Below are 24,281 nucleotides of genomic sequence, written 5' to 3' on the forward strand. Positions count from 1 at the left end.
TTCGTGAGCTGTATGTTCAGAGATACCACCTTCGGTTCTAGAAGTTAAGGTGAGGCAGTTGCTTGCAGTTGTTGCTGTATTGTTATATTATTGCTGTACAACATTTACAATGTGCATAACATTGCTAAACTGTTTAACTAATACAGAGGTAAAAATCAACAAGCAAATGGCAGCTAATATGAAGGCAAGAAAAAAAATTGTTACATAGTAACTACAAATTGGGTAAACAAATTCCCTGGCAGTACCACCCAAAGAATAGTGCATGTGTGTGCCCGAGATATTGCTCTGAGTCCAAGCTCCACATTATCACCCTGCTTACTTTGAGTGTTTGCTTTGAACATACAAACAGCCATAATGGGTCAGACCCATGGTCCATCTAGCCCAGTATCCTGTCTTCCGATAGTGGATGGTGCCAGGTGCTTCACAGGGAATGAACAGAACAGGGTAATTATTAAGCAATCCAGTCCCAGCATCTGGCAATCAGAGGTTTAAGGACACCCAGAGCATGGGATTGCATCCCTGACTATCTTGGTTAATAGCCAGTGAAGGACCTATACTCCATGGATTGATCTAATTCTTTTTTGAACCCAGTTATACTTTTGGCCTTCACAACATCCCCTGGCAATGAGTTCCACAGGTGAACTGTGTGTTGTGTGAAGAAGCACTTCCTTCTGTTTATTTAATAGGGTGACCCCTGATTCTTGTGTTATGTGAAGGAGTAAATGAGACTTCCTTCATACAATTCATGTTTCATAAACTTCTATCACCCAACCCCCTCACCTCTTTTCTAAGCAGCACAGGACCTTTTTTTTTTTTTAAATCCCTCATCCTATGGAAGCTGTTCCATCCCCCCCGCAATCATTTTTCTTGCCCTTCTCCATACTTTTCCCAATTCTACTCTATTTTTGAGATGAGTTGAGAACTGCATGCAGTATTCAAGAAAGTGGCATGATGCTATTTTCTGTCTTATCTAGCCCTTTCCTAGTGGCTCCTCACATTTTGTTTGATAACACCACTGCACACTGAGCAGCTGTTGTCAGAGAACTAGCCACAATGACCCCAAGATCTCTCTCTTGAGTGATACTATCTAATTTAGATCCCATCATTTTGGATGAACAGTTGGGATTGTACTTTCCAATGTGCATTACTTTGCACTTATCTATACTGAATTTCATCGGCCATTTTGTTACCCAGTCACCCAATTTAGTGAGATCTATTTGTAACTCTTCACAGTCAGCTTTGGACTTAACCGGGGCCGGCCCCAGGCACCAGCTAAAGAAGCAGGTGCTTAGGGCGGCCAATACCAAGGGGCGGCACGTCCGGGTCTTCAGCGGCAATTCAGTGGTGGGACCCTCAGTCCCTCTCGGAGCAAAGGACCTGCCGCCGAAGAGTGGAGCAGCATCTCCCCTTGGCGGGTTCCAGGGCTAGCTGCTCCAAGAAGCAGTCATTTAATGGTGTCTAGAAATTTTCTTTCTGCATCTCTTCCTGAAGTGACATGGACCCAGCCAATAGGGGATAGTTGAAATTCTCCAGTTATTACTGGGTTTTCTAGCCTTTCTAATCTCTCTATTTCACAGTCATTGTCACCCTCCTAGTCAGGTGTGTGTGTGTGGGGGGGAGATAGCATATCCCTACTGCTATAGTCTTATTATTCAAGCATGGAATTTCCATCCATAGAGATTCTGTGGTACAGTTTGATTCCTTTAAGATTTTTACTATATTTGACTCTATGCTTTCTTTCCAATATAGTGCCACGCCCCCACCAGCACAACATCCTGTCAGTAATACTAAGGTACAAAATATATAGGAATGTCTCATTGATCATCATTCTACTGAGTTTCTGTGATGTCTATTATATCAATAGCCTCCTTTAATACGAGGCACTCACGTTTACCCAGCTTTGTCTTTAGAATTCTAGCATTTGTACCCAAGCACTTATAAAATGTCAATATTTAGCTGTCTGCCTTCATGGGATGTAACTGAATGGGACTCTTCTTTGTTTGACTCGTCAGTGCCTACCTGCAATTTATCAGCTTCTATCCTCTCCTCTTTATTAGGAGATAGAGTATCCCCTTTAAATTAATCCTCCCCTAAGGGATAGGTCTGTCCAAACTCTATGCTCTTCTGCAGCTATTAGACCTTAGAGTTTTTAAACTATGACCTATTTTAATTTTACATACCAGCAATCTGGTTCCATTGTGGTTTAGCTGGAGCCTCTCGTTCCTGTATAGGCTCCTCCTTTCCCCAAAGGTTCCCCAGTTCCCAATAAACCTAAATCCAAACTCCAGCATCTCATTCATGCATTGAGACCTGTAGTTCTTCCTGTCTGACTGGCCCCGTGTATGGAGCTGGAAGCATTTCAGGAAATGTGACTATGGAGTTCCTGGACTTCAAACTGTTACCTAGCAGCCTAAATTTGGCCTGCAGGACCTCCCTCCTTCCTTTCTCTAGGGCATTGGTACTAACACATACCACAGCCAATGGCTCCTTCACCAGCTGTGCACATAGGTCAATCTAGATGTCGACAGGTCCCCATCCTTTGCAACCTGCAGGCAATTCACCATGTAGTTCTCCTAGTCACCACAAAACCTAACTAGCGATAATACTTAGTCCTGCCATGAGTGCAGAGGACTGGACTAGATCACCTCTCAAGGTCCCTTCCAGGCCTATGATTATCTGTCTCTTCCTAATAACTGGGGTTACCTCCCATGGAGGAGTATCCTTAATGAGAGGATACCATGTCATCACCTGGAAGGAGGGTCCTAACTCTGGGATTGTTTCCCTCCACTCCAGCTTGGTGTTCTCCTTCCCTGAGACTTTCAAGCATGTTCTTGCATGTGACTCACGAACCTGCTTCCTTGTGATCTGCCTCAAGTTCTGGTATTGCAGAATGGGCGCCAGGCACTATTTTCACTGCTTGTGCGATGTGAAACCCACCACCAAGGTATATTTCGTGACCAGATGATCAGCTCTGTTCACACTCCCCGCTCCCATCACTGAGGAGAAAGTTTGCATTGTTACGTGTATTCTTTGATATGAGCTTCAAGTCTTGCTTTGGTAATGGTGTTACTACAATCTGGTTCCAAACTTCTTGCATTTGGACATTCCCCTTGTGGGCTCTCACCAGTTTTCATTGATTCTTCATTTGCACCAACAGCAGGGTATTGTCATTTTAGTCCAAGGATAAAGGTTCAGTAGCTGATCAGACAGCTCCCCAAAAGTTTGTCACTTGGCAGGGTCCGTGCATACCATTGGTAGAATCCTCGTGACGTCAGTAATAGCTAATGTTGGCTTACAGGAGGCTGGTAGCTCAATCACTGATAGATTTTTCTGCAGCCAAGACAAGTGCTGCTCTTTGGCTTGTCTACACTACTGCAGGGGGTCGATCTAAGATCACATAGCTGAAGTTGTGTGAATAGTGTGGCTGAAGTCGACGTACTTAGAACTACTTACCGTGGTGTCTTCACTGTGGTAAGTTAACAGCTGACACTCTCCCATCAATTCCACTTGTGCTTCTCATTCTGGTGGAGAATTGGAATCAACGGGAAAGCGCTCAGTGGTCAACTTATCATGTCTATACTAGATGCAATAAATAGACCCCCCCCCCGATCGATTGCTACCCACTAATCCGGCGGGTAGTGTAGAGAAGCCCTTAGAGTTCCATCCAAGTTGAAGAGGGAAAGTGGAACAGGTGCCAGCTCACACTTCATATCACCCTAGCTACCAACATCTCTGAGCTAGATAATTGTCAGCTTGTGGAATATGTGATGATCAGTAGCTTTCCCTTGTGCTGTCTGCTGCTTCTTTTGTTAGATTGTCTTGTTGGGATTACCAAATGATTTGAAATTACACCTTTCTATGAGATCAAAGAGATCTACCTCACCCCTCTGCAGCCTACTGGTTACAAACTGCTTCCTCTCTTGTAGGCCATTCTCACGTCTCATGCACAAACTTTCTGCAATTTCAGGTGGGGCCCCAGTCCACATTGCAGTGTTCACACGTGGCTGTCTGTCATCTGGGCTCGTTCCAGGTTGAGAGCTAAAAGCATTCATCATTCAGTCACAACTTTTCTAATATCTGGGACAGCAGTTTCATCTTCAGCCATGCTCTGTGTGGTAGCTTCTTGGTGGAGCTCTGTTGCTGAAGGCTGCATTCCACACATTTGTTTTCTCATAGCTGTTACAGATGCCTCAAAATGTGCAGTCAGGTAATACTTGGTCAGAGCCTTATCTTTTGTGCAAAGATGATAATGCTTCTCACAGTCCTTGCTGAGAGATTGCTCGATGGCCATGTCACGCCATATGCCACTGAAAGGTCTGGCAGTCCAGTATACTGCTCCTTGGCTATCAGCTAGGGCATGATGTATAGCTGGCTTCTCCTCCAGAAGTCTGGCTTCTGCTACAGTTACACATCCCCACCTAGCCGAATTCATGTGATCACACTACAAATGTCTCAAGTTCCATAGACAAGTTCTCTCTTTCCTGCTATGTAATCCATCGGTAGTTGGGAGAAATCCGTTACATTTCTGTTCTGGGAGAACTATGTATCTGAACAGATTGGGTAACATAAGAGTTCATGAGCTGATTGGATTCTGTTCATGAAGTCTGCCACAGCATTCTGTGCTTCCACTCTGTCTTCTCTGTGTGCCTTCTCCAAAGCTTCAAAGCATGTTCAATTTTTCTCTAACATGCGTCTCATCTTCTGGGTGATCATTATTGTTCATGGAATCACCAAGTGCCATCCATTTCAAGCAATTCATTGCCTCATTTATAAGTTCATGGATTTTAATGCTGTCCTTTTCAGTGTATGGCTGACTAAAGCACCATAGTGGCTTCCCATTTTCCTGCATCATACTGCTTACACCACCCATGAAATTCATTGCAGGATGCATGCCTCCCACATTAAGGTGCTCATGGTCAAATTCCTTTTGATTCCTTTATTTAATAATCTGTGCTTTGCAGTAGATTGCTTCATCATACACAACATAGGTCCAGTCTTGGTCCAGAGAGCAGAACATAGCCTGAAAATAGTTCTTCATAGTATACACTGTATTATCATCATTTGCCAGTGCAAGAACCATTGGACAGTAGCCAATAGTCATAAAATATCTGGAGAAAATCTTCTCATAAATCCAGTCGACAGTGTAACACATGGTCAAACAAGCTCATGCTGTCATGTGACTACAGACTTTTGCTTTAACCAAAGGCAAAAAAGTAAGGGAAAATGCATAAAAGGTATCACCTGGGGCTAAATATTTCCCAACCAATACTAGTTTGAGTGTATAGTTATATTATCAATCGTATTTAGAAGCTTTCTGCCAATTCTGGTCAAAATTACACTATGTTGCTTCAAGTTATTGCTCTTTGTGAATTTTATGATTTTTCCAGATTGGCTACCCAATAACATTTAAGCATTACATGATATACCAAAACTGATCCTCTTCCAGCAGCTCCATACACCCGGTGATGAGCACCAGGCATGCACCTAACATGATAGCAATGACACTTTTCTAGCTGACAGGTCACTAATAAGACCCCTTTTTAAATCAGGCTGGTAGCCTAAACATCACCCAGCTGGCCAGTGGGTGAGCTAGATCCACTGGACCATGTGTCTCCCACTTACCACAAGAGACACATGCATGCGAGATCACTGATACATAAATGTGAAAGAAAGGAATCCAGGTGCAGGGGGCATTTGCTGCTCAACTGGGACTTTTGTAGCAGTAGATGCCACCCTGGGCCATGAATCCCCTTACCATGCCCTGCACCAGGAAGAGTCCCTTCTAAAAAAACCACTGTTTTGGGGATAGGATGTTACCTCTCGTCATGGCACAGTTTAGTTGTGCTATCACTCATCAGGCCAAGAGAAGTATTTCCTATGAAAAGCCAGCTGCATTTCTGTAGGAACTTGCTTTGGTCACTTGTTTCCTAGGTGAAAGACTTGGGATTGCCTGCTAGCATAGGAGCCTTGGATGTTGCTAAAGATGACTGTGACGAACTGGGAATGTTCTCAATGTTTTCTGTGAATACTGTGTTGGTGCCTCAGTGTCCCCTATGCAGTCCTTAATATCTAGGTGGTGGGAGAAGGGTGTGTGATTGCTGCAGAGCAAAGGGCCAGTGCACCTAAATGCGTGGCACCCTGTCTCCTAGCAACTGATGGCCTGGGCCTCTCCTCTGCAAAGGTGCCAGCTGAAGGTGTTGGAGACAAAGAGGTCAGGTGACCTCCTGGCCCAGGAAAGGGGCTGAGCAGAGAGGAGGGGCTGGAGGGGGTTGTTAGTCTGGAGCTGGCTGGGGACAAGGAGTGAAGTGCAGATGTGGGGATCTGGCTCACTGCCCCCCAGAATGGACCCGGCCAAGGGGTCCGGTTCGCTGTATCTACAAGCTCTGTTTTAGACCCTGTTCCTGTCATCGAATAAACCTCTGTTTTACTGGCTGGCTGAGAGTCACGTCTGACTGCAAAGTGGGGGTGCAGGACCCTGTGGCTTCCCCAGGACCCCACTGGGGCGGGCTCACTGTGGGAAGCGCACAGAGGGGCAGAGGATGCTGAATGCTCCAAGGAGAGACACAGGAGGTGAAGACGTGTGAGCTTCTTGCCCTGAACAAGTCTGCTCCAAGGGAGAGGAGGCTCCCCAAAGTCCTGACTGGCTTGGTGGGGAGCAGTTCCAGAGCATCACCCGGTGACTCCGTGACAATGACGAAGTAGAAAGGTTGAGGGTTGTGACATTCTCCAGGGTCAAGGGTAACAGTAATAATAAATTCTTACTGGTACAGGGGGCAGCCCCAGAAGGCGCAGGGCCTCGGGCGGAAGGGGCGGAGCTGGGGGGGGTGTCAGCCTCCCCCAGCCAGCCCATATACACTGCCTGACCCCCACTGCCCGGGGCTCCAGCGATGATTTTAAAGGGCCCAGGGCTCTGGCCGCTGCTGCCAGACAGGGTGGGGGGGAGAAAGGGGCAACGGTATAGACCCTACGGGCAGGGCCGCCGACAGGGAAGGCAAAAGGGACAGGGATGTTAAAGCTTTGCCCATAGAGCTTTAACGTGGGCTGCGTATGGGTCAGTCCTGGCTCCTGACCGGTACGCTGTACCGGCTCACTTTCACCCACCCAGGGTACAATCTGGACTGTTGGGCAGCTGTCTCCCCTCAGTTCTCCAGCATAGGCTGCCTTTTACACTGCTTCGCTGTGAGAGCAACCACTCCTGGCTTGCTCACAGCCTCTAGCATGTAAACTACTCCCAGCTGAGTTAGACGCCTGCTCTTTGCTAAGCCACTCCTGAATTATACTGCAGAGGGACACAAGCAAATTCCCAGTCCCAGACGTGTCCCCAGAAACGGGCGACTTGCACTGCCCAGCTCTCTCCTTCTTGTCAATAAAAGTTCATAGAAAATCGGTCATTTCATTAATAGAAAACGATATGCACAAACCTTGCTGTCCAAATGGAGTTGTCCCCAAACACTTCAATCCAAGATCGATTTTAAGTGATTACAAGGAATGAGGCATAAAAGTCAGAATTGTTTACAAAGAAATAAAAGGTAAAATGCAAACTAATACCTAACCTAACAAGCTAAGTGAACTTGGAGCAAGAAGAAGCACGATAGGCTTACAACGGTCTGACTGGATTCCTCCCAAGCCAGGACCCCTCCCCAGGTTCTTTGTCTTTCAAACATTGTCGATGCCGTGAGTAGAGATGAGGAGAGAAAGGTGATTTGGGGCCTCTATTCCTCATTTTTATACCTTTTCCTCCTCTTTGAAGATCATCTCCAGCTGGAGTTCACGTCACAGCCTGTCTGTTTAGCCCAGCTGTTCCATTGCCAAGATGTAAATTTCTCGTTCACACCTTTCTTACTGCTAAAGAATGGTTGCTTAACCAGGTGATAGTCCATTTGATTGTGCGGACAGCTGGCTGAGGTGCTGGCTAGCCTTGTCTCTGGGCAAATAGTTTGAAACTGTTTTTCTAAACTTGGAGCATGTCTCAGTAAAGTCACACCATATAATCTTATAATTGTACACACAATGTTGCTGCACATATTTTACAAGGACAATAATGTTCAGCCAATTATGACCTTTCAAATGATACCTCACAAGGCATACTTTTACAAAACCATGAACACTCTTGTATAAAGTGGTGAGCATAGGGATACAGACTGTCACAGGGGGCATTCTCAATAGCCCTTCAGTTTCACTGCAACAGTTTCCTAATTGAGATGGGGAGCCAGGGTTCTCACCCACGGTCAAAGCCCCCCCCCCAACTCCCTCCAGACATGAAAAAAAAAAAGTTATAACGAAATGATCCAGGCTAGCACCTGAACTGGCGCCAGAAGAATCTGCCATTAATTCCCAGTTATTAGAAGGGCTTCTTTATTCCGTTTATGGACAGGTATTTCTGTAGCATCCTTCCCCATGTGAATGCTCACAACAGGAATCCAGCACAGTTTTCCTACTGGCCACAAGGAACTCCCTTTAGCTAGCTGGAAAAGAGGCACATCTGAACCACTAGCGCCCAGAAAGGGCAGGTCCCAGCAGAATGCCTTGTAAGCCATACTACTACTGTATTGCTGCTTTGCCCTAATACTTGGCCTCCAGAACAGCTGAGAGTCTCCTGCAGTGACAGCAAAGCAGCCACACAAGGTATTGCTTATGGAAAAGTTTTATTGTTAGTACTAAAATCAGATTGCTAAAAGCACTGGCAGTTGGATCAGAGAACCACACTATGGGGAGGGTGGGCAGGTTGGCACAGCTGCTGAGCCTGTAACCTCAGGGCACTGGTTTCTGGGCAGCCCAGCTCAGGAGTGACTGACTGATGGACTCATTCCACACAACAGCTAAGTGTCAGCACATCCCCTCTGCAGAGGTGAAGTTCTGAAAGAGCCACCCAGGCTGTCCTACCTTCTGATCCTCGCCAGCACTCAGGCACACGAGCGGGGACAGCAAGGAAAAGCTTGCATCGCCGCTGCCCAGAAACTGCACATGTTTCCGGTAGCAAAGTTGATCCCTTATTCGGGCATGCCACTGCCACCCTCCTCCCGAGTTACACGAGATAAAATGCTGCTGATCTGCAAAGCTCTGCCCTCCTGCAGAGCAAGGGTTAGAGACTCTGGAATCAGCCAGGGCAATAAAAACATTTGCATACTCCACTCTGTCCCCACTAACTTGGGCCAAACACAGCCTCTGAAGCCAGAGCCATCTCGTGGCAGCGTGCAGAGAGGCTGAAAAGGGCAGCTGAGAGCAGGAAATGAAGAGCTAGGGTCTTCTGAGGATTTTTAACCTGACCCTCAGGAAACTGTTTCAACCTCAGACTTCCCCTTCTCGGTGCATTTCCCTCTCTCTGCCCAGAGCCGCCAGCTTTCAGCTGCAGTCACCAGCGGGTGCCCCGGCAGCTACCAAGGGATTTGATACAAAGTCACCCAATTGCTGTGTCCTGGAGCCACATTTAAAAAGGAATAAAACCCCGTAACCGAGCAGGGAGGCTGACGCCACGGCATCACCTTCTTCATTTCATGGGGCAGGGCTCTTGCGTCAGCTGCTTAGAGCCCCTGCAGCAAGCCCCCTCTGAGGAGGGATCTAAGAAACAATGCAGCGGGCACGCCCGCTTGAGAGAAGAGTCACCCCAGCAGCTGCTCCCAGCGCGTCTCCCTCAGCACATGCAGCAGTAGCAAGCGAGCTCCCAGCTGAGTTACTCCAGGCTGGAGCGAGAACAGATGCCATGCCAGACCAGTCATTCAGCCTTCACCCACCTGGATCTTGGGACAGCAGTAGCTGCTCCTAAAAAGACAGGGCAGAAAGTCAGAGCAGTGAGGGCAAAGTTTGACAGTCAAGTTGCCTGTTCCCTGCAGCAGGGGAAATTCAATTTCTCCCACGGGAAGATTGAAGGTACCTCTGCTGCCTGAGAATCCTGGGGGCGCCGGGGGGAGTGTCAATTTCCTCCTAATAGAACTCAGATCTCAGTCCTGGCCAGATCCTCTCCTTCCTCCCCTCTACTGCAGCTGGGGTCCTCAGAGCCATCCTCATCACCTCACGATTAACCCTTCTCTCTCTCTCAGTAGCCCCCCTGCCTTGAGCAGACCAGGCGATTTTAAAGATTTGCATCCTGGTACTTGGAAATTCTGCAGTCAAAGCAGCAGAACTGGGGCCCCAGGATCCTGTGTAAGGTATCTCCTGCTCCAACCCACTAGTCTGCTATCCTGGTGTCCATTAAGGAATCACTCGCTGCGAACCCACCATGCCTACGGTCAGTGATCTGGTCACACAACACGTGCACAGAGAATTAGCTTCAGAGTTTCTAACTCCAGTGCCCGGCCAACAATCCTACAGTGCGTGGGTGGTGGATGTGGCTTCCCTTTCCCTGCAGAACACAAGCTCTTTTATTCCACTTTTGAAAAAAAGCCAGATTGACCTTGACCAGCATAAGCCATCTGGGCCTATCCCTGTCCCATGCTTATGTTGGAGCCAGTGCAGCATTCTAACCTGTGCTTCTCCGAGCAGATGCCTGCCTCTTCCTATCTGCAGCAGGAGCTTCGTTCGTGGGAGACGCTTGACTTGCTGATGCTTTCCTTCTGGACCTGGTGTTTGGCTTTCTTGCTTCATGTGCCTTGGCATTCTCGGCTCCTTGGACGAGCTCGTTCCCCTTCTTCCTGCCAGATCGCTTTGCTACCTTCTCTTGGCTGCTGCTGCCCTTTGAACCTCTCTTAGGCACCGGCTTTGTGACCTAGGCAGATGATTAAAATGTGCACTCTCAGTCACGGGGAAGCGACTTTAACTTCTTCTGTATGTTTGGGGATCTCACTAGAAAGTTCAGGGGAACCAGGGGCAAAGGCTGTTGTGGGAAGAGCTGTAGCTGCTCTCGGCTCAACCTTCAGATGCACAGTTTTAACCATCTGTTCTATGGAGTTTACTCCACACACATCAGCTGGGAGCAAACTGGGGCAAGTTTTAAAACTTAACCTGCCTAAAGTCAGGCATCAAATGTGAACATCTGGCCTTGTTCTCCCTAAAGTTCTCCACCTCAGGAATGCACATCACCAGCTGTTCACGCAGCCCTTACAATACATGCTCAGAGAACATTTGGTGCAGTGCAACGCAAAGACAGAGCTCACATCATTGGCTTAGGAGCAGGGACCATCTACTACTCTGTCTGTACCGCACCTAGTGCAGTGGGGTTCTTGGCTGGCCCTTAGAAAGAATATTTATTTTGATAGTGCCTATGTTACACAGGCAGACAGACACAGGTATTTGACAGTCTGCCAGCCAGAGATGCATAGGGATGTTTGCGGATTTGCACAGTTTAACAACAAAGGGGAATAGATTAGCTGTTTCACTATTGCTTAGAAGAGAAGAGTGCAAGGTTGGGTTCTATTAGTTCTAGTCCTGATTCATCAAACCCTAATGGCAACACATTGGTCCCTCTCTGTTCTAGTTTTCTCATCTGGGAATAATGGGGGGGTTGTGAAGGCTGAGATGGTGTTTGGCTTCTTCCATACAAAGATCCAATGAAATGCACAATGGGGCAGCAGGAGAATGACTCTGGGAGTAGAGGGGCCCCATAAAGACTGAGGGATACAGGAGATGTCTAGACAAAGGCTCTGTACCTTTGGACTTGGAGGCTCAGGGTCAGCATTCACCCGCGAGCGCTTCTTGCGGGACTTTTCTCCTGCAGGAAAGAATGTTAAGATGACAGTTTAACTCTGGAGGTGAGAAAGGGGCCTGACTGCAGCTGAGTCAGAGGTCTAATCCCCAGCCCTCTGTTCCTCTGGGAAGCCATCCAAGGAAGAAAAGCTCCCCCATCTGGTCTGGAAGCTTGGAGATGGTTCTGAGAGAGGTTGGACACAGCTGGCTGGTTTTGTGGACATCTTGCCTGGACTATACATGAACTGAGTGCACTGAGGGTGCTCAGAGTGGGCTGGTTTGCGTAGCTCTCCCTCCACAGAGCAGGTATAGCACAGAGAGCGACAGTGGTAGCTTCCCCACGTTCACATGCATGGACACTTGTAGGGTACACAAGCCACGTGATACTGGGCTGCCAACAATAATGGGACCCTTGGAGACTCACTATCTCCTTTCACCCGGGCTGCTGAACTGTCACCCAGGGGTAATGATGCGTAACCACTACTGGATTCAGGGCAGCGAGCTAGAGTTTGAGAAGAGCATCGCTTGTTTCCTTAACAATTCCACAGCAAGCGACGGCTCTCCCTGCCTCTCCCAACCCAACCGGAAGCAAGAGAACCCTGCAAAGCATGGAAGAGTAAAGCTGATGTTCACCTTTCGGGGCCATAGGTCCAGGCTCCCCCTGCAAAGGAAGAAAGAGCTTTTAGACAGCGCCCTAACCCAATCCAAAGGGCAGTTCAAACCCCCATCAGGCATCAGCAATGCTGCCAGACCCTGCAGCAGGGGCACCCGTACATTAGCCAGAGCAACAGGCAGTGGCAGAATGGCATCTCGGAGCAGCAGTAGCTCACTCAAAATAATGTAAAAGCCCAAATGTTGCCACCCTAGACTTGGAGTTTGTGTCCTTCATTTCTTTCCACCCCTCCTCCAAGTTGCCCAGGTGAGCGGGACAGGATTTCTTGAGCACATCCGGTCTCCTTGCTGGTGAGCGGGAGAGATCTCAGTCTCTAAGTGTAAGGACAAGGCCTTTTCTTGTAGCCACATGGTAAGGCCTAAGGCCTTTGTCTGCAGCCACACTGAGAGCAGCAGCCACTAGCTAAGAAGCAGGAAGTCACATCCTCACTTTCCATCTAAATTACATTAAAGGAATGTCGCATTGGGCTGATAAGGAGACCCTGTCCTAATAGCACCCACGATCACCAGATAAAGAAATGGATCTTAAGATGGTTAAAAAAGACTTAGTTTGACAGCATCTGTCTGGCAAGAAACCACTTACAGTTGTGGCTGGGAAATCCTCATTTCTTTATTGTTTTGTCTTTAGCTAAGCAGGACTCAAGTTTCACTATATAAACTGGGGTCCAAAAGGAAGTTCTTGGGAACCAACTCTAGGACACAGCCCCAGGATCAGAGCTACCAGACCTCAACACCCTGCCAATCACACCGTGCACAAACTGGAATCCCCCAGATGACCTGATCCTGACTGGCCAGCAGGGAAAGTTCATCTGTCTTATTGGGAGTGGTGAGCATTGTATGTGTAGCATGTGCATTCTGTTTTGGTGATTGTTAATAAATAGAGGTTAAGTAGAATATTACTGTGTAAGGCGCCTTCACTGGGACCCTGCAAACCCTCAGAAAGATTAGGCCCTGAGTCCAGAGGGAATGGGTGTTTGCTCTGAGCCTGGAGGAGTAGAGCCCAGAGTCCATGGAGGGGTAAGTTAGAGTGCCTAAATTAAGAGCGTCACACCTGAGCCCTAGGAACTAGGTAGAGGTGGGTGCTCTAGAGTGTGCAAGTGACAGAGAATTTTGTGCGGGTAACAAAGGGACAGACTTTGTGCTAGGCTTAGCTAATGTCTCCTGGTGATGCAGAGCAGGACGGGCTGGATTCTCTCTCCTGTGGGCCCAGGGCTATTAGATTTTGTGGGGACCCCAGGGGTTTGAAGTGGGGAGTGGGCTCAGGGCTGGAGCAGGGGATTAGGGTGCGGGGTGTAGGCTCTGGCCGGGTGGCACTTACCTCGGGCGGCTCCTGGTTGGCGGCGCAACAGGGCTAAGGCAGGATCCCTGTCTGCCCTGGCTCTACGCTGCTCTGCTCCCAGAGGTGGCCGGCATGTCCGGCCCCTAGGCAGAGGGGCCAGGCTGCTCTGCGCGATGCATACTGCCCGTGCCTGCAGGTACTGCCCCCGCAGCTCCCATTGGCCACAGTACCCAGCCAATGGGAGCTGCAGAGCTGGTACACAGAGATTCCCTGAACACCCCCGCCTAGGGGCCACAGGGGCACATCAGTGAGCTGGTGCTCGCAGCTCCAGGGTGGGGTGCTGAGGCTCAGGGACAGGTGTCCAGCCTGCTGCACTGAGACTTGCCTGGATGAAAAGAAGCAGTGGGCCACATCTGGCTCACTGAGCTCCCCTTGGCCCAAGGCTGCAGCCCCTGAAGCCCCTGCATTAATCCGGCCCTGGGGCAGGCATCCTGCCAGTCTCCTCTTGCAGCAGGGTCAAGCCCCACATGAGTCATGAGTCAAGCCCCGCCAAATGCAAGGCCACCGCGGTTCATACCTGAAACCAGATGGTCCTGCCATTGCCATCGCGCAGCGACCTCATGCCAGGGACACAGTAACACTGCAGCCACTCCTCAAAGGCCGCGGCATCGTCAGAGGGCTCCGAGCCGTAACCCTTCCCCCCTGGTGGGACACAAAAATGAGCATCAGGGAAAACTCTCAGCTACAGGGCTCCCCCTGCAACTCCAGCAGTGAGGGGCTGATCAGCTGTGGGCTTTGCTCTATGCTACAGTGACCCCTGCTGGGGGCAGCAGCAATGCCCAGCTACAGCTTTCTGAACCCTTCCAGGGGCTCCCTCTCACGTACCCCACGTGGGATGGCCTGGAGACGGATTTGCACCTCTCCAGCCTGCACACACGCATTCAGCTCTCTGGAGCTTGGTGTTTTTAAGGGAGTGCCTCTATTTCCACACCAGCTGGAGACATCGACTGCTCTGATAAGCCAAGAGGTCGTCGATTTCTCTTGTATCCTGGCTCACACGTCTTTGCTTTGCATCTCCCCCAATGTCTGCTGCTGTCTGGCTTGGCCACCACAGCCAGAGCTCAATGCAGTTAGCTGTGGCGGGGCGGAGGGGTCTGTCTGCTGAAATCCTCAGGGGAAGTCTGGCCACAACCTACAACAGGCTGAAGCAGAGGCAGACCCAGAAAGGATGCAAGAGAGGGAAAATAATGGATGGACCTGGGGCCTCTCCTCGCTTAGTCCCAGAGACGGAGTCAGGGACACATCCCAGCTGGGACAGGGAGTGAAGTCTGTCCTGTGCAATCAACCGTTGTGTTGGGAAGACTGAGCAGGGGGACAGTACATGCACCTGCTCTCCACTCTTCAGCAAACAGGGCCACCATGGGTCTCTCCTATTATTGACTTTACTGTCAGAAGGGACCATCAGGATCATCTAGTCTGACCTCCTGCACATTGCAGGTCACAGAACCTCACCCACCCACTCCTCTGGCTGAGTTATTGATGTCCTCAAACCAGGATTTAAAGACTTCAAGGTACAGAGAATCCATCATTGACACTACTTTAAAACCTGGAAGTGAACTGTGCCCCATGCTGCAGAGGAAGGCAAAAAATCCCCAGGTTCTTGGACAATCTAACCTGGGTGAAAATTCCTTCCTGACCCCAAATATGGTGATCAATTAGATCCCGAGCAAGGGGGCAAGACCCAGCAGGCAGACCCCTGGGAAAGAATTCTCTGGAGTAACGCAGAGCCCTCCCCATCGAGTGTCCCGTCTCTGGCTACTGGGGAGTTTTGCTACTGGCCTATGACAATAGCTACCCATTGAAACCTGAACAATTTCAGCGTGATGGAAGTAGCTTTGCAGGGGCGACTGGTGCACCCCATGCAGCACCTCTGGCGTCATCCTGCCTCTCACGCAAAGGCCCAGCCTCCTCCCATTGGCATTAAACGCCCAGCCCGAGCGTTTTCATACAGCGCCCCTGCTTCCCGCTACCCCCCGCCCCAAGCCACCCCAGCAGGGCTCTGTCCCACCCCTCCCCTGTCGCTGAGTGTCTGCCCAGCTGGAGACAGCAGGGACCCAATCCCAACTTCAACATCTCATTGCACCTTCTCCTACTGGTGCGGCTGAGTCACCCCCACCCGCAGGCTCCATGGCCCACTGCAGGGCAGGAACCCGAGGCTGTGCTCCCTGAGCTGCCTCCTTACCCATGTGAATGACCTCCATGGGCACCGCATGGCAGAGCTCCAGCAGGTCTGGATTCTCCCGCTTTAACTTCACTTTCTTGCTCAAGGTCAGGTCCGGACTCTGCTGGGTTTGAGAGGAGGAGATTCAAACAGGCAGCCTGGACACAGTCCAAGCCAACCCTCTCCCATCCAACCCTTCCCCAGCCATCCAGCCCTTCCTCCTCCCAGCAAGGGTAGGCCCAACCCTGCAATCTGAGGTGCAACTACAGCAGGTGCAGACATATCTGAGCCAGCTTGCTAATAGCCACCGGCGTACATACCCCGGGTCCCAGGCAGGCTTGTATGGGGGTGGCTAGCCCGGGCGCCACAGCCTCTCTGCTAGTTTTAGCGAGGCGGCAGAATCAAAGAGAGCTTGGCTATGTCGACACGGGCTGCACTTACACCTCTGACTGCGGTGCAGACCTTACTCCAAGCCCTTCTGTAGCAGCTGGTCCCACTCCAAAAACAACCAGTCTAGTCCCGTCCCAGCTGTCCAGCCCTTCCTATAAGGCAACTCCTCCACAGCTGCCAAGCCATCCTGCTCCTCGCCCCTCCCCAAGATTTCCCTCACCAGCGGCCTAAGCCTGCCCTGACATGTGCTCCAACCCAGCTTCCTCTCCCTCCAGCTGCTAAATGCTCCCTGTTTCCAGATGCCAGGCCAAATTCAGCCCTGGCATAAGCAGGCCTAACTCCATAGACTTTGATGCAGTTGGGAATCTGACCTGCCTCTGTAAAGTACCCGCTTGTATACATCAGTCACTTTACCACTCTACGCAGGGCTGTATTTAGCCTGGCTGCATCTGAAGGCTAAAGATCTCTTATGGCTGGGACGCATCACTGACTGCACCGCAGGTGTTTGTAACTTAACTGCTGCTACAGAGACAGGCCGGGGGAGGAGAGGCAGAAAGGCCGGTCAGACAAAAACGGTATTTGTTTTTTTTTTTAAATAGCTACTTCCCCTCCAGAGGTGTCACAGCACTAGACCAGAATAGTCAGATTTGGAGCCTAAACTAGTGTGGTCCTCTTAGTTGTGGGTTATTTTCACAGCAACTAGGATCTTTGGCCCAGATCCCCAAAGGTACTTAAACTCCTAACTTCCCTTGAAATCAGTGGAAGTTCAGTGCCTAAATCCCTTTGAGCACATTTGAGATTGGTAGGGGGAGGGAATGGTCAAGTGACTGCCTAGTATAGTAGCCACTTGCATATTTCAGAGTGCAGTCCCCCTCAGCAAAGGCCAGTGTATACACAACGCAGGAGCCATAGACGTATATGCCATGATAGGCAGTCATGGTCCATCTGGCTCAAGATTTGCAAACAAGTTTTACATGCAGCACTTTTGCAGAGCAACACCTAGGAGTTAAAGGCACTGGAGGATAAGCGGATGTTTGCGTAGCATCTGTCCTCCCAAAGGACCCCAACGTGCTTTATAAACTAACCATATACGTGCTGCATATCACACGAGGAAGCGAGCGATTCCTTCATGGAGGAGCCAAATACAATCGCTGAACTGTTAAAGAGCCCACAGCAAGTCTGAGCACGGGGAGGGAAGAATTCCGTCTCCCGCTCAAGCTGCGTAGCTAATTGAGGAGCCAGAATGCAGTCAGCAGAGCTGGGATTTGGCGAGTTCTGGTGCTAACATCCCTGCTTGGACAAGGTGCCAGAGGAGCTTCAACGACCACATGGGAACAGGCCCTGTCTCACAGCTCTCCAGAAAACCACCCCTCCAAACACCATGCTGAAGCATTGCCTGCTCCAGGCCTGACTCAGAGCCAACTGCTAAATGGGCACCACTATTGTTTGCACAGGTCACCTATCCAAGCCATGCACATAATGATATGGCTGAGCAGGGGGGATCTGAGAGACTCCAGGCCATGGCAGTGTGGCTGCACGTCACGGGGCGGGGGTAAAGCCTGAAGAATTAAACTGAGAATCCCCTGTAAGAAGGGATTTTGTGAGACCCAGAACAAGCCCTGAAGGCAGAGTGTCTGGCCTCCTGATTCATGGTGAGGATCCACCTCCGAGACAGCAGCCAATTCTAACAAGAAGAAAGAGCAACAGGACCCGAACCAGAAGCGGTGGACGTTCTAGGGTTAAAGCTACAACTCGTAACTAGGGCTGCAGAGGGTCCGAGAGACACTGACACCATCACGCCCCATGTGCTGCGATCCTCAGGCGCTACGGGGCGAGCACCGAACCCCGAGTTTTATGTGATGAGCTGGAACATTTCTGTGCACGTGCGTGAGCCTTCTCCACCCTCCTCACCTGCTTCCGATGCTGAAGAGCCTCTAGCACCGTCCGAGCCTTCTCAAAGGGAGGGATCTTTAACCTAGGAGAGTCCATGTGTTACGTGAGGACCCCAACACAAATGCCAGCCAGTGCAAACGAAGTCCCGGCCTAAGGGAGGGGAGGGAGATTGCTGACGCAGTGGGTGGAAGCACTGGCTTTTCACCTCTGACGCGCTGGATGTAATCTACACAGTAAAACATTGGTGCATTCAGACTACGGCACGTGAGCACGGTGAAATTCAGCTCCCCAGGCGAGGTCCCAGACTGAAAGTGTCACTGCAGGCCAAATCTGAGATGCCCAGCATATATAGGCCACTCAGGGGAAAGAAAAAAAAAGGTCCGGGCTGTGTTGGTAGCGCGTGTAGTGCAGGAACTGCACAGTGCTCAAAGATGAGGTGCCCTGGCAGTGCTGTCTGTGGATGCTTAGCGCTGGAATGGACATGGGCTGGCTGCATTTCAGCAAGGGAAATGGGTGGCCTCTCAACAGTTTGGACACTTCCATGGTGCTGGTCTCGTAGCTACAGGGATGGGAATCACACGGTCTGGCTGTCTAATACTATGTAGAAGGGACTCTATACATACATGAGCACCTCTTGCTTTCTAATGTATTTATCCTCCCAACCCCTGAGGTAGTGCTAATATCTCCGTTGTACGGATAGGGAAGCTGAGGCACAGAGAGGCTATGGGCTTGTCTCCATAGGGTGTTCAGACCAGTTAACTGAAGCTGTGAAGTGAAGGTACATCAGTGAAAGTGCATCACAACCCCCCATTTGAAGAGGCTCATTCAAAAGTAAAGTGACCTTAGTTTGCTTAGCTGAATCCTCCTCGAGGGTTTAATGCACTCGAAGTCCCGCGCATTAACTTCACAGCTTTAGTTATTTCATCTGAACTTTCCTCAGCGTCCCTGTGTAAACAAGGCCTGGCTTGCTCCAGGTCACACAGGGAGCCTGGGGTGGAATAGGGAACTGGACCACATCTTCTCAGGCCAGGCCTCCTCCTCTCCGCTCTGCACCCTGCTCACCTGTAGAGAATCTCAGCTCGGAGGTAGTTGCCAATCCCATTGAAAAACTTCTGATTTAACAGGGCTTCGCAGATGGGCTTGTTGAAAGCCTTGTCAGACAGGTTCCTCAGCACGTTCTCCCTGGAAGACAGCAGGGCCGGTCAGCTAGGGAGGAGGGGCTGGGGAAATGACCAACTCACTCAGCCTGTGATGTGCTTCCAACACAGTAACCAACATGGGAGGTGAGGTTGTTCTCCAGTGGGGTTTTCTGCTGCAGAAGGGTTTGCCTCCAGACATAAGCAGGGAGAAGTGAAACTAAAAATGATGGAGGGCATGGTCTAGCAGGCACAAGTGAAACCTTGGGGGATGGTTCTTATAGCAAGACTGTAAATACAGATGCAAACAATCTGTGTAGGAGAGAGGAGTGGGCAGCATTAGACATCAAGAGGCATTACAATAAGACAGGTAACAATAAAGGTAGCGGCGAAACCCTTTGGATAAAGGTACAGGGATGACCCGCTTTTTCCTTAGCGGGGGCAGTGCTGTAAGCTACTTGAATTCAGCCCCGCAGGGAACGGGTTCCCGGAATGCAGAAGTTATAAAGGTTTTTGATTGCAGGGAAGCAAATTAAGAAATTGAGTGTGATAAGAGGAAGCATTAAAGACCCACCACAGCGTAAAGAAGGCTGGAGGAACAGTAAGAAACATCTCCATTAAGGCATGGAAGGCAGTCTGAGTCCTCCGAAGCTGAGGAATACAATGAACAAGAAGGAGCCTTTGAAGAGTGGCTTTATGAAGGGCTGCTCTAAGATCTGCACATCAAAGAGATAAGGGAACACCAACATGTAGAGCCAGGTGAGGCTTGCAGTGGAGAGACAAGGGTTCAAGGAATGCTGCCAAAGGGAAATATAAGTGGCCCTGCAGAAATGCACTGAAGAAGGAGTAGCTCATTCATCAAAGAGGAGGGGGATGAAATGAACAAGGACTGAATGCCTGAGACTCTGGAATCCTTTTATGCAACCTGCCTTTGACAAGGTGCTCAGGGAATGAACCAACAAACTCACTAAGCTTCTGATGACTGAATGGGATTCAATTAGGGAAAGGAAGATTTAAGAATATGAGGGCGGAAAAGATTGGAAGGGAAGCGGTGGAAATCTGAATGCTCAGCAAATTCAAAACTAACCCTGAAAATCCACTAATGAACGTACCACATGGTACCTGGACAGGCAGGTATGTGTGTGTACACCAAACAACCCAATGACCCCTTTCAATCTCCAACCTCTGTCAGTCGGCGATACGCCCTTCAGCTATGAATTCTACCTGTGAAATACAAAGAGGGCACTTTGGCCCACACCCTCTAAGGTCTTTAGGCTCTTCCAACAGAAATTAGGACCCTCAATATCTTTGGGGACCAGGCCCTTTATCCATTAAGCTACAAGCTCCTCCTTGACTGCCATGGGATTTTGCGGGTGTTAAAGTAGCTACAGCAGGGATCTCGCTCACTTGCACTGTTTCACAACTGTAATAGACACATATTAAGAGTGAAACATTAACTTGTACAAAACAATACAGGAGCTCGACCAAAGTCCTCTGGGTCTCTGACATAGTCAGTTAACAGGTACTAACCCAGGGGATCTCCAGCTTTTTCCAGCCTCCCACTTTGCGTAACAGACCTCATGGACCTACGTCATTCCCAACCATTCAGCCTCCCCTGGCTTGGTTCTCAACATGCTGAACTGAGTAGATAGCAAGGTGGTCTGCATAGCCACTGGAGAGCCATTGCTGTGAGGGTTAAATCGCCCAGCTGTGCTCTTCCCTTTTGCAATACTTAAGAATTATTTTTGTGCTGTTCGCTTGTTATATAAGAAAAAGCCACACAGGAGGATGTTTAAACCAAGACTGTTCTCTTGTTCATAGCGAGAGCTCTGGGAATGCAAAGCACCAGACAGTCTTCAACCCAAGACAGAGTTTCTATAAACGTGTGCTACAAATGTCCCTGTAATGGTGAAAGGCCCCATATTCTATCACCAGGCTCCCCACAGAATTCACTGTTAGAATATTGTGTCTATCATTCATTCCGCCCCCACCCCTCGACACACACTCCTAGTCAGTTTCTCAAGTAGAGATGAAAGGTCATGGTGGATCTCACCTGAATTTCTCATACTCCAGCATCACACATGGCCCTCGATCCAGCTGCCACGTCCCGTGCACTTCCCACCTCCCGAAGCGCCTGAAATCCACGAAGCAGAGGGCTCGGTGCGGGCTCTCCTTGGTGTAAAACCGCAGATGGGCGTGTTTGGGCAGCTCGGCCGCGGAGGTGAGCTTGAAGCTGCCTGACATTCCAAAGCGGAAGACAAGATCCATGGGCTGCTGGAGACCGTTCTGGCTCAGCCCCTCCCTGTCCCTCCCTCTGCCAGGGAGTGTGCTCTTCTCCTCTTTGAGTGGCGTCAGGGTCAGCTTGATCTCCTTGCCCCGCGAGGTGGCAGAGATCAGGTACGCGTCGCTCTCAAACAGCACCTCTGGGTTCTTGCTCACTTCAGACTTCTCCACCTTCCCCGAGAAGATGAGTCCTGCACACACCGTGTTGATGTAGCAGCTGGCCAGGTGCAGCTCTGGGCCCTCTGGCATCTTAGACACCTGCCCAAATGAAGGCAAGATCCAGGCATAAGGCATAGTAGCTACTGTAACACGTGCATCTTACCAATCAGGGCGGGCAGCTCTCTCCATCCCTGGCTTTGCCGGACCCTCCTGGCCTGTGAACATGGACCCAAAGGCTGGTCCATGTTCATGTCCATGTCCATGTTCATGTCCATGCAGGGGACAACTGCAAGGCTGAGCCAGTGGACAAGGATACCATTGAGGATGGGTATTAGGGACCACCAGGCCATGGGCTGAGCCACCAACCCTTTCCATGAGGAGCCAGTGCACAGCCAGGAGATGGGCACCACCAAGCTGGCCGGACCAGGAACAGAGATGGGCCCTGGGTACCCGTGAGCCAGGAAGCTCCCCTCCAGAGCCCCAGCACAGAGCCAGCTCCCCCGCCCCCACTAGCCAGTATCCCTCCCACCCCCCCGGCAGAGGGCCAGCCCCACCACACCAGCCTGTCCCCTCGCCCTGAGTACAGGGCCAGCTTCCCCCTCCAGCCAGTGGTCCCCCCAGACCACCAGCACAAGGCCAGCTTCCCCCCCAAGCCAATATCCCCGTCCCAGGGCCAGCTTTCCCACCAGCCTGTCCCCGCCCCAAGAACAGGGCCGGCTCCCTCCTCCCGCATGCATCCCCCCCGGAACAGGGTCAGCTTCCCCTCACCAGCCTGTCCCCACCCCGCCTGTCTCCCTGCCCCCCAAGAACAGGGCCGGCTGCCCCCAGCAAGCGTCCCCGGAACAGGGCCAGCTTCCCCAGCCTGTTCCCCACCCCAAGAACAGGGCCAGCTTCCCCATCAGTACCCCAGCAGAGGGCCAGCTTCCCCTCCAGCCTGCCCCCATAAAGTACAGGGCTGGCTCCCCCCCACCAGTTTCCCCTTATAACGCTCCCACCGGGGTTTGCAGCGGGGCTGGAGCAGTTACACAACCAGGCACCGCAGCAGGCCGGCTCCGCAGTCCCCGCCCACAGCCCCAGCACAGGGCCAGACCCCTCGCGCTCGGGCTCCCGCAAAGCCTGTCCCAGCACAGAACCGACCGGCCGGCAGCCCCCGCCGCGCACCTGAGCTCCCGCTCTCACTGTTCCCCGGCAGCCCGAGGGTTAAACAGCCCCCCGGCTGGGAGAGGCGGGGCAGCGCGGGGCACGATGGGAGTTGTAGTTCCACAGGAGAGCATCAGCCTACAGGGTGGGGAGTGGGAGGTCTCCAGCCCTGCGTGGCTGCTAGGAGCGGCTCGGGGGCACGGGCAAGGAATGGAATGGAATGGAATTCTCCTCCTCCTCCTCCTCCCTGTGCCCTGTATTCTATGGCTGGCTGGGGAAAAGCACCGCACAGGCCCTCACCCCCAACCATCTCCTGCACGGACACCCCTGCACCCACCCCAAGCAGCTACCACACAGACACCCCTGCACCCCACCGTCCTGCACCCACCCAGAGCAGCTACCGCACAGACACCCCTGCACCCCACCATCCTGCACCCACCCAGAGCAGCTACCGCACAGACACCCCTGCACCCCACCGTCCTGCACCCACCCAGAGCAGCTACCACATGGACACCCATACACCCCACTGTCCTGCGCCCACACCCAACCATCTGCTGCATGGACACCCCTGCATCCCACTGTCCTGCACCCACCTAAAGCGGCTACCACCTCAGCAGCACTGCTGCCAGCTTCCCCATGCGGATGGGTCACCTCCCTGCCCCACAGTTAGATTTACCAGAGCCTGCCTGCGGAGCAGTTATTCATAACCTACTTGCTTGGCACAATGTCACAACATGCCCGATCTTTTCACTCATAGAGATGATTCCTCTCTCTTCCCTCCCCAGCACCATCTAATTTTGCCTCCAGTGGTAGCTTCAGAGACTGTGGGAGCTGTTGTAACTTTTACTTTATCTTCTACCTCCCAAGCTACTCTTATCCATGTATAACACTAAGCTTGGTAAGATTTACCTATTTGCCACAATATCTTACAGCAGGCAGTTCCACTGGTTAGTTACCTGTTGTGTAACCTAGGCAGTGTGGCTGAGGTGACAGATCTCTGAACTAGGACTCAGAACTGGTTTCCAGTCCCAGCTCTGCTGCTGGCTGACTTTAGGCAAGTCACTTCCTTCCCACTGCCTCAGTTTCCCCACCTGTAAATTGTTAATAATGATACGGACCACCTTTTTAAAGTGTGTTGAGATTTACTTCTGAACGTGTGATAGAAGAGTTAGGTATTATTATTATTAAAATGGTACAAAGAATAGTTTAATTGTAATTCAATGGAGCACAGCCTTGTTCTTAAAAATAAAGGGCTGCCCCGGTCTTTTGCTGTTTAACAGCAATTTACCAAATGTAGTTCAGAGTCTGCAGTTAAAATGGTTCCCCACTTCACTGCCTTCAGGCTATGCTGGCTTTGCTCTAAAGGAGCAACTGCATCATCCCCAAGCTGTGAAGTTCCTGTAAATCAGAGCCCTGAGCTATAGCCGGGAAAGGGGGTTAGCACAATAGGGCACCAGTGGCAGGGGCCAATCTAAACTGAGCACAACTG

At 50.8% G+C, this 24,281-nt stretch overlaps 1 protein-coding gene across 4 annotated transcripts; it reads right to left on the minus strand.

Moving 5' to 3' along the window:
* Nucleotides 1-8,628: 8,628 nt before the first annotated feature.
* NEIL1 (nei like DNA glycosylase 1) lies at nucleotides 8,629-22,945 on the minus strand. 4 transcript variants are annotated; one of them, XM_039493350.1, is made up of 10 exons: nucleotides 22,814-22,945; nucleotides 21,264-21,751; nucleotides 19,137-19,256; nucleotides 18,093-18,156; nucleotides 15,813-15,915; nucleotides 14,148-14,272; nucleotides 12,253-12,280; nucleotides 11,583-11,644; nucleotides 10,462-10,702; nucleotides 8,629-9,759 (listed from the first exon to the last, which is right to left on the minus strand). In XM_039493350.1, the coding sequence occupies exons 2-10, from the start codon at nucleotides 21,740-21,742 to the stop codon at nucleotides 9,713-9,715; spliced, it is 1,269 nt and encodes a 422-aa protein (XP_039349284.1). In that variant the 5' UTR covers nucleotides 21,743-21,751; nucleotides 22,814-22,945; the 3' UTR covers nucleotides 8,629-9,712. The 4 variants fall into 4 exon arrangements, with proteins under 4 accessions (XP_039349284.1, XP_039349286.1, XP_039349285.1 ...); XM_039493352.1 differs by having other exon boundaries at nucleotides 22,790-22,822; XM_039493351.1 differs by lacking the exon at nucleotides 22,814-22,945 and adding an exon at nucleotides 22,683-22,772.
* Between the last annotated feature and the right edge of the window lie 1,336 nt (nucleotides 22,946-24,281).

The sequence above is a fragment of the Mauremys reevesii genome, linkage group 10 (genome assembly GCF_016161935.1).
Source record: "Mauremys reevesii isolate NIE-2019 linkage group 10, ASM1616193v1, whole genome shotgun sequence".
Taxonomy (NCBI): Eukaryota; Metazoa; Chordata; order Testudines; family Geoemydidae; genus Mauremys; species Mauremys reevesii.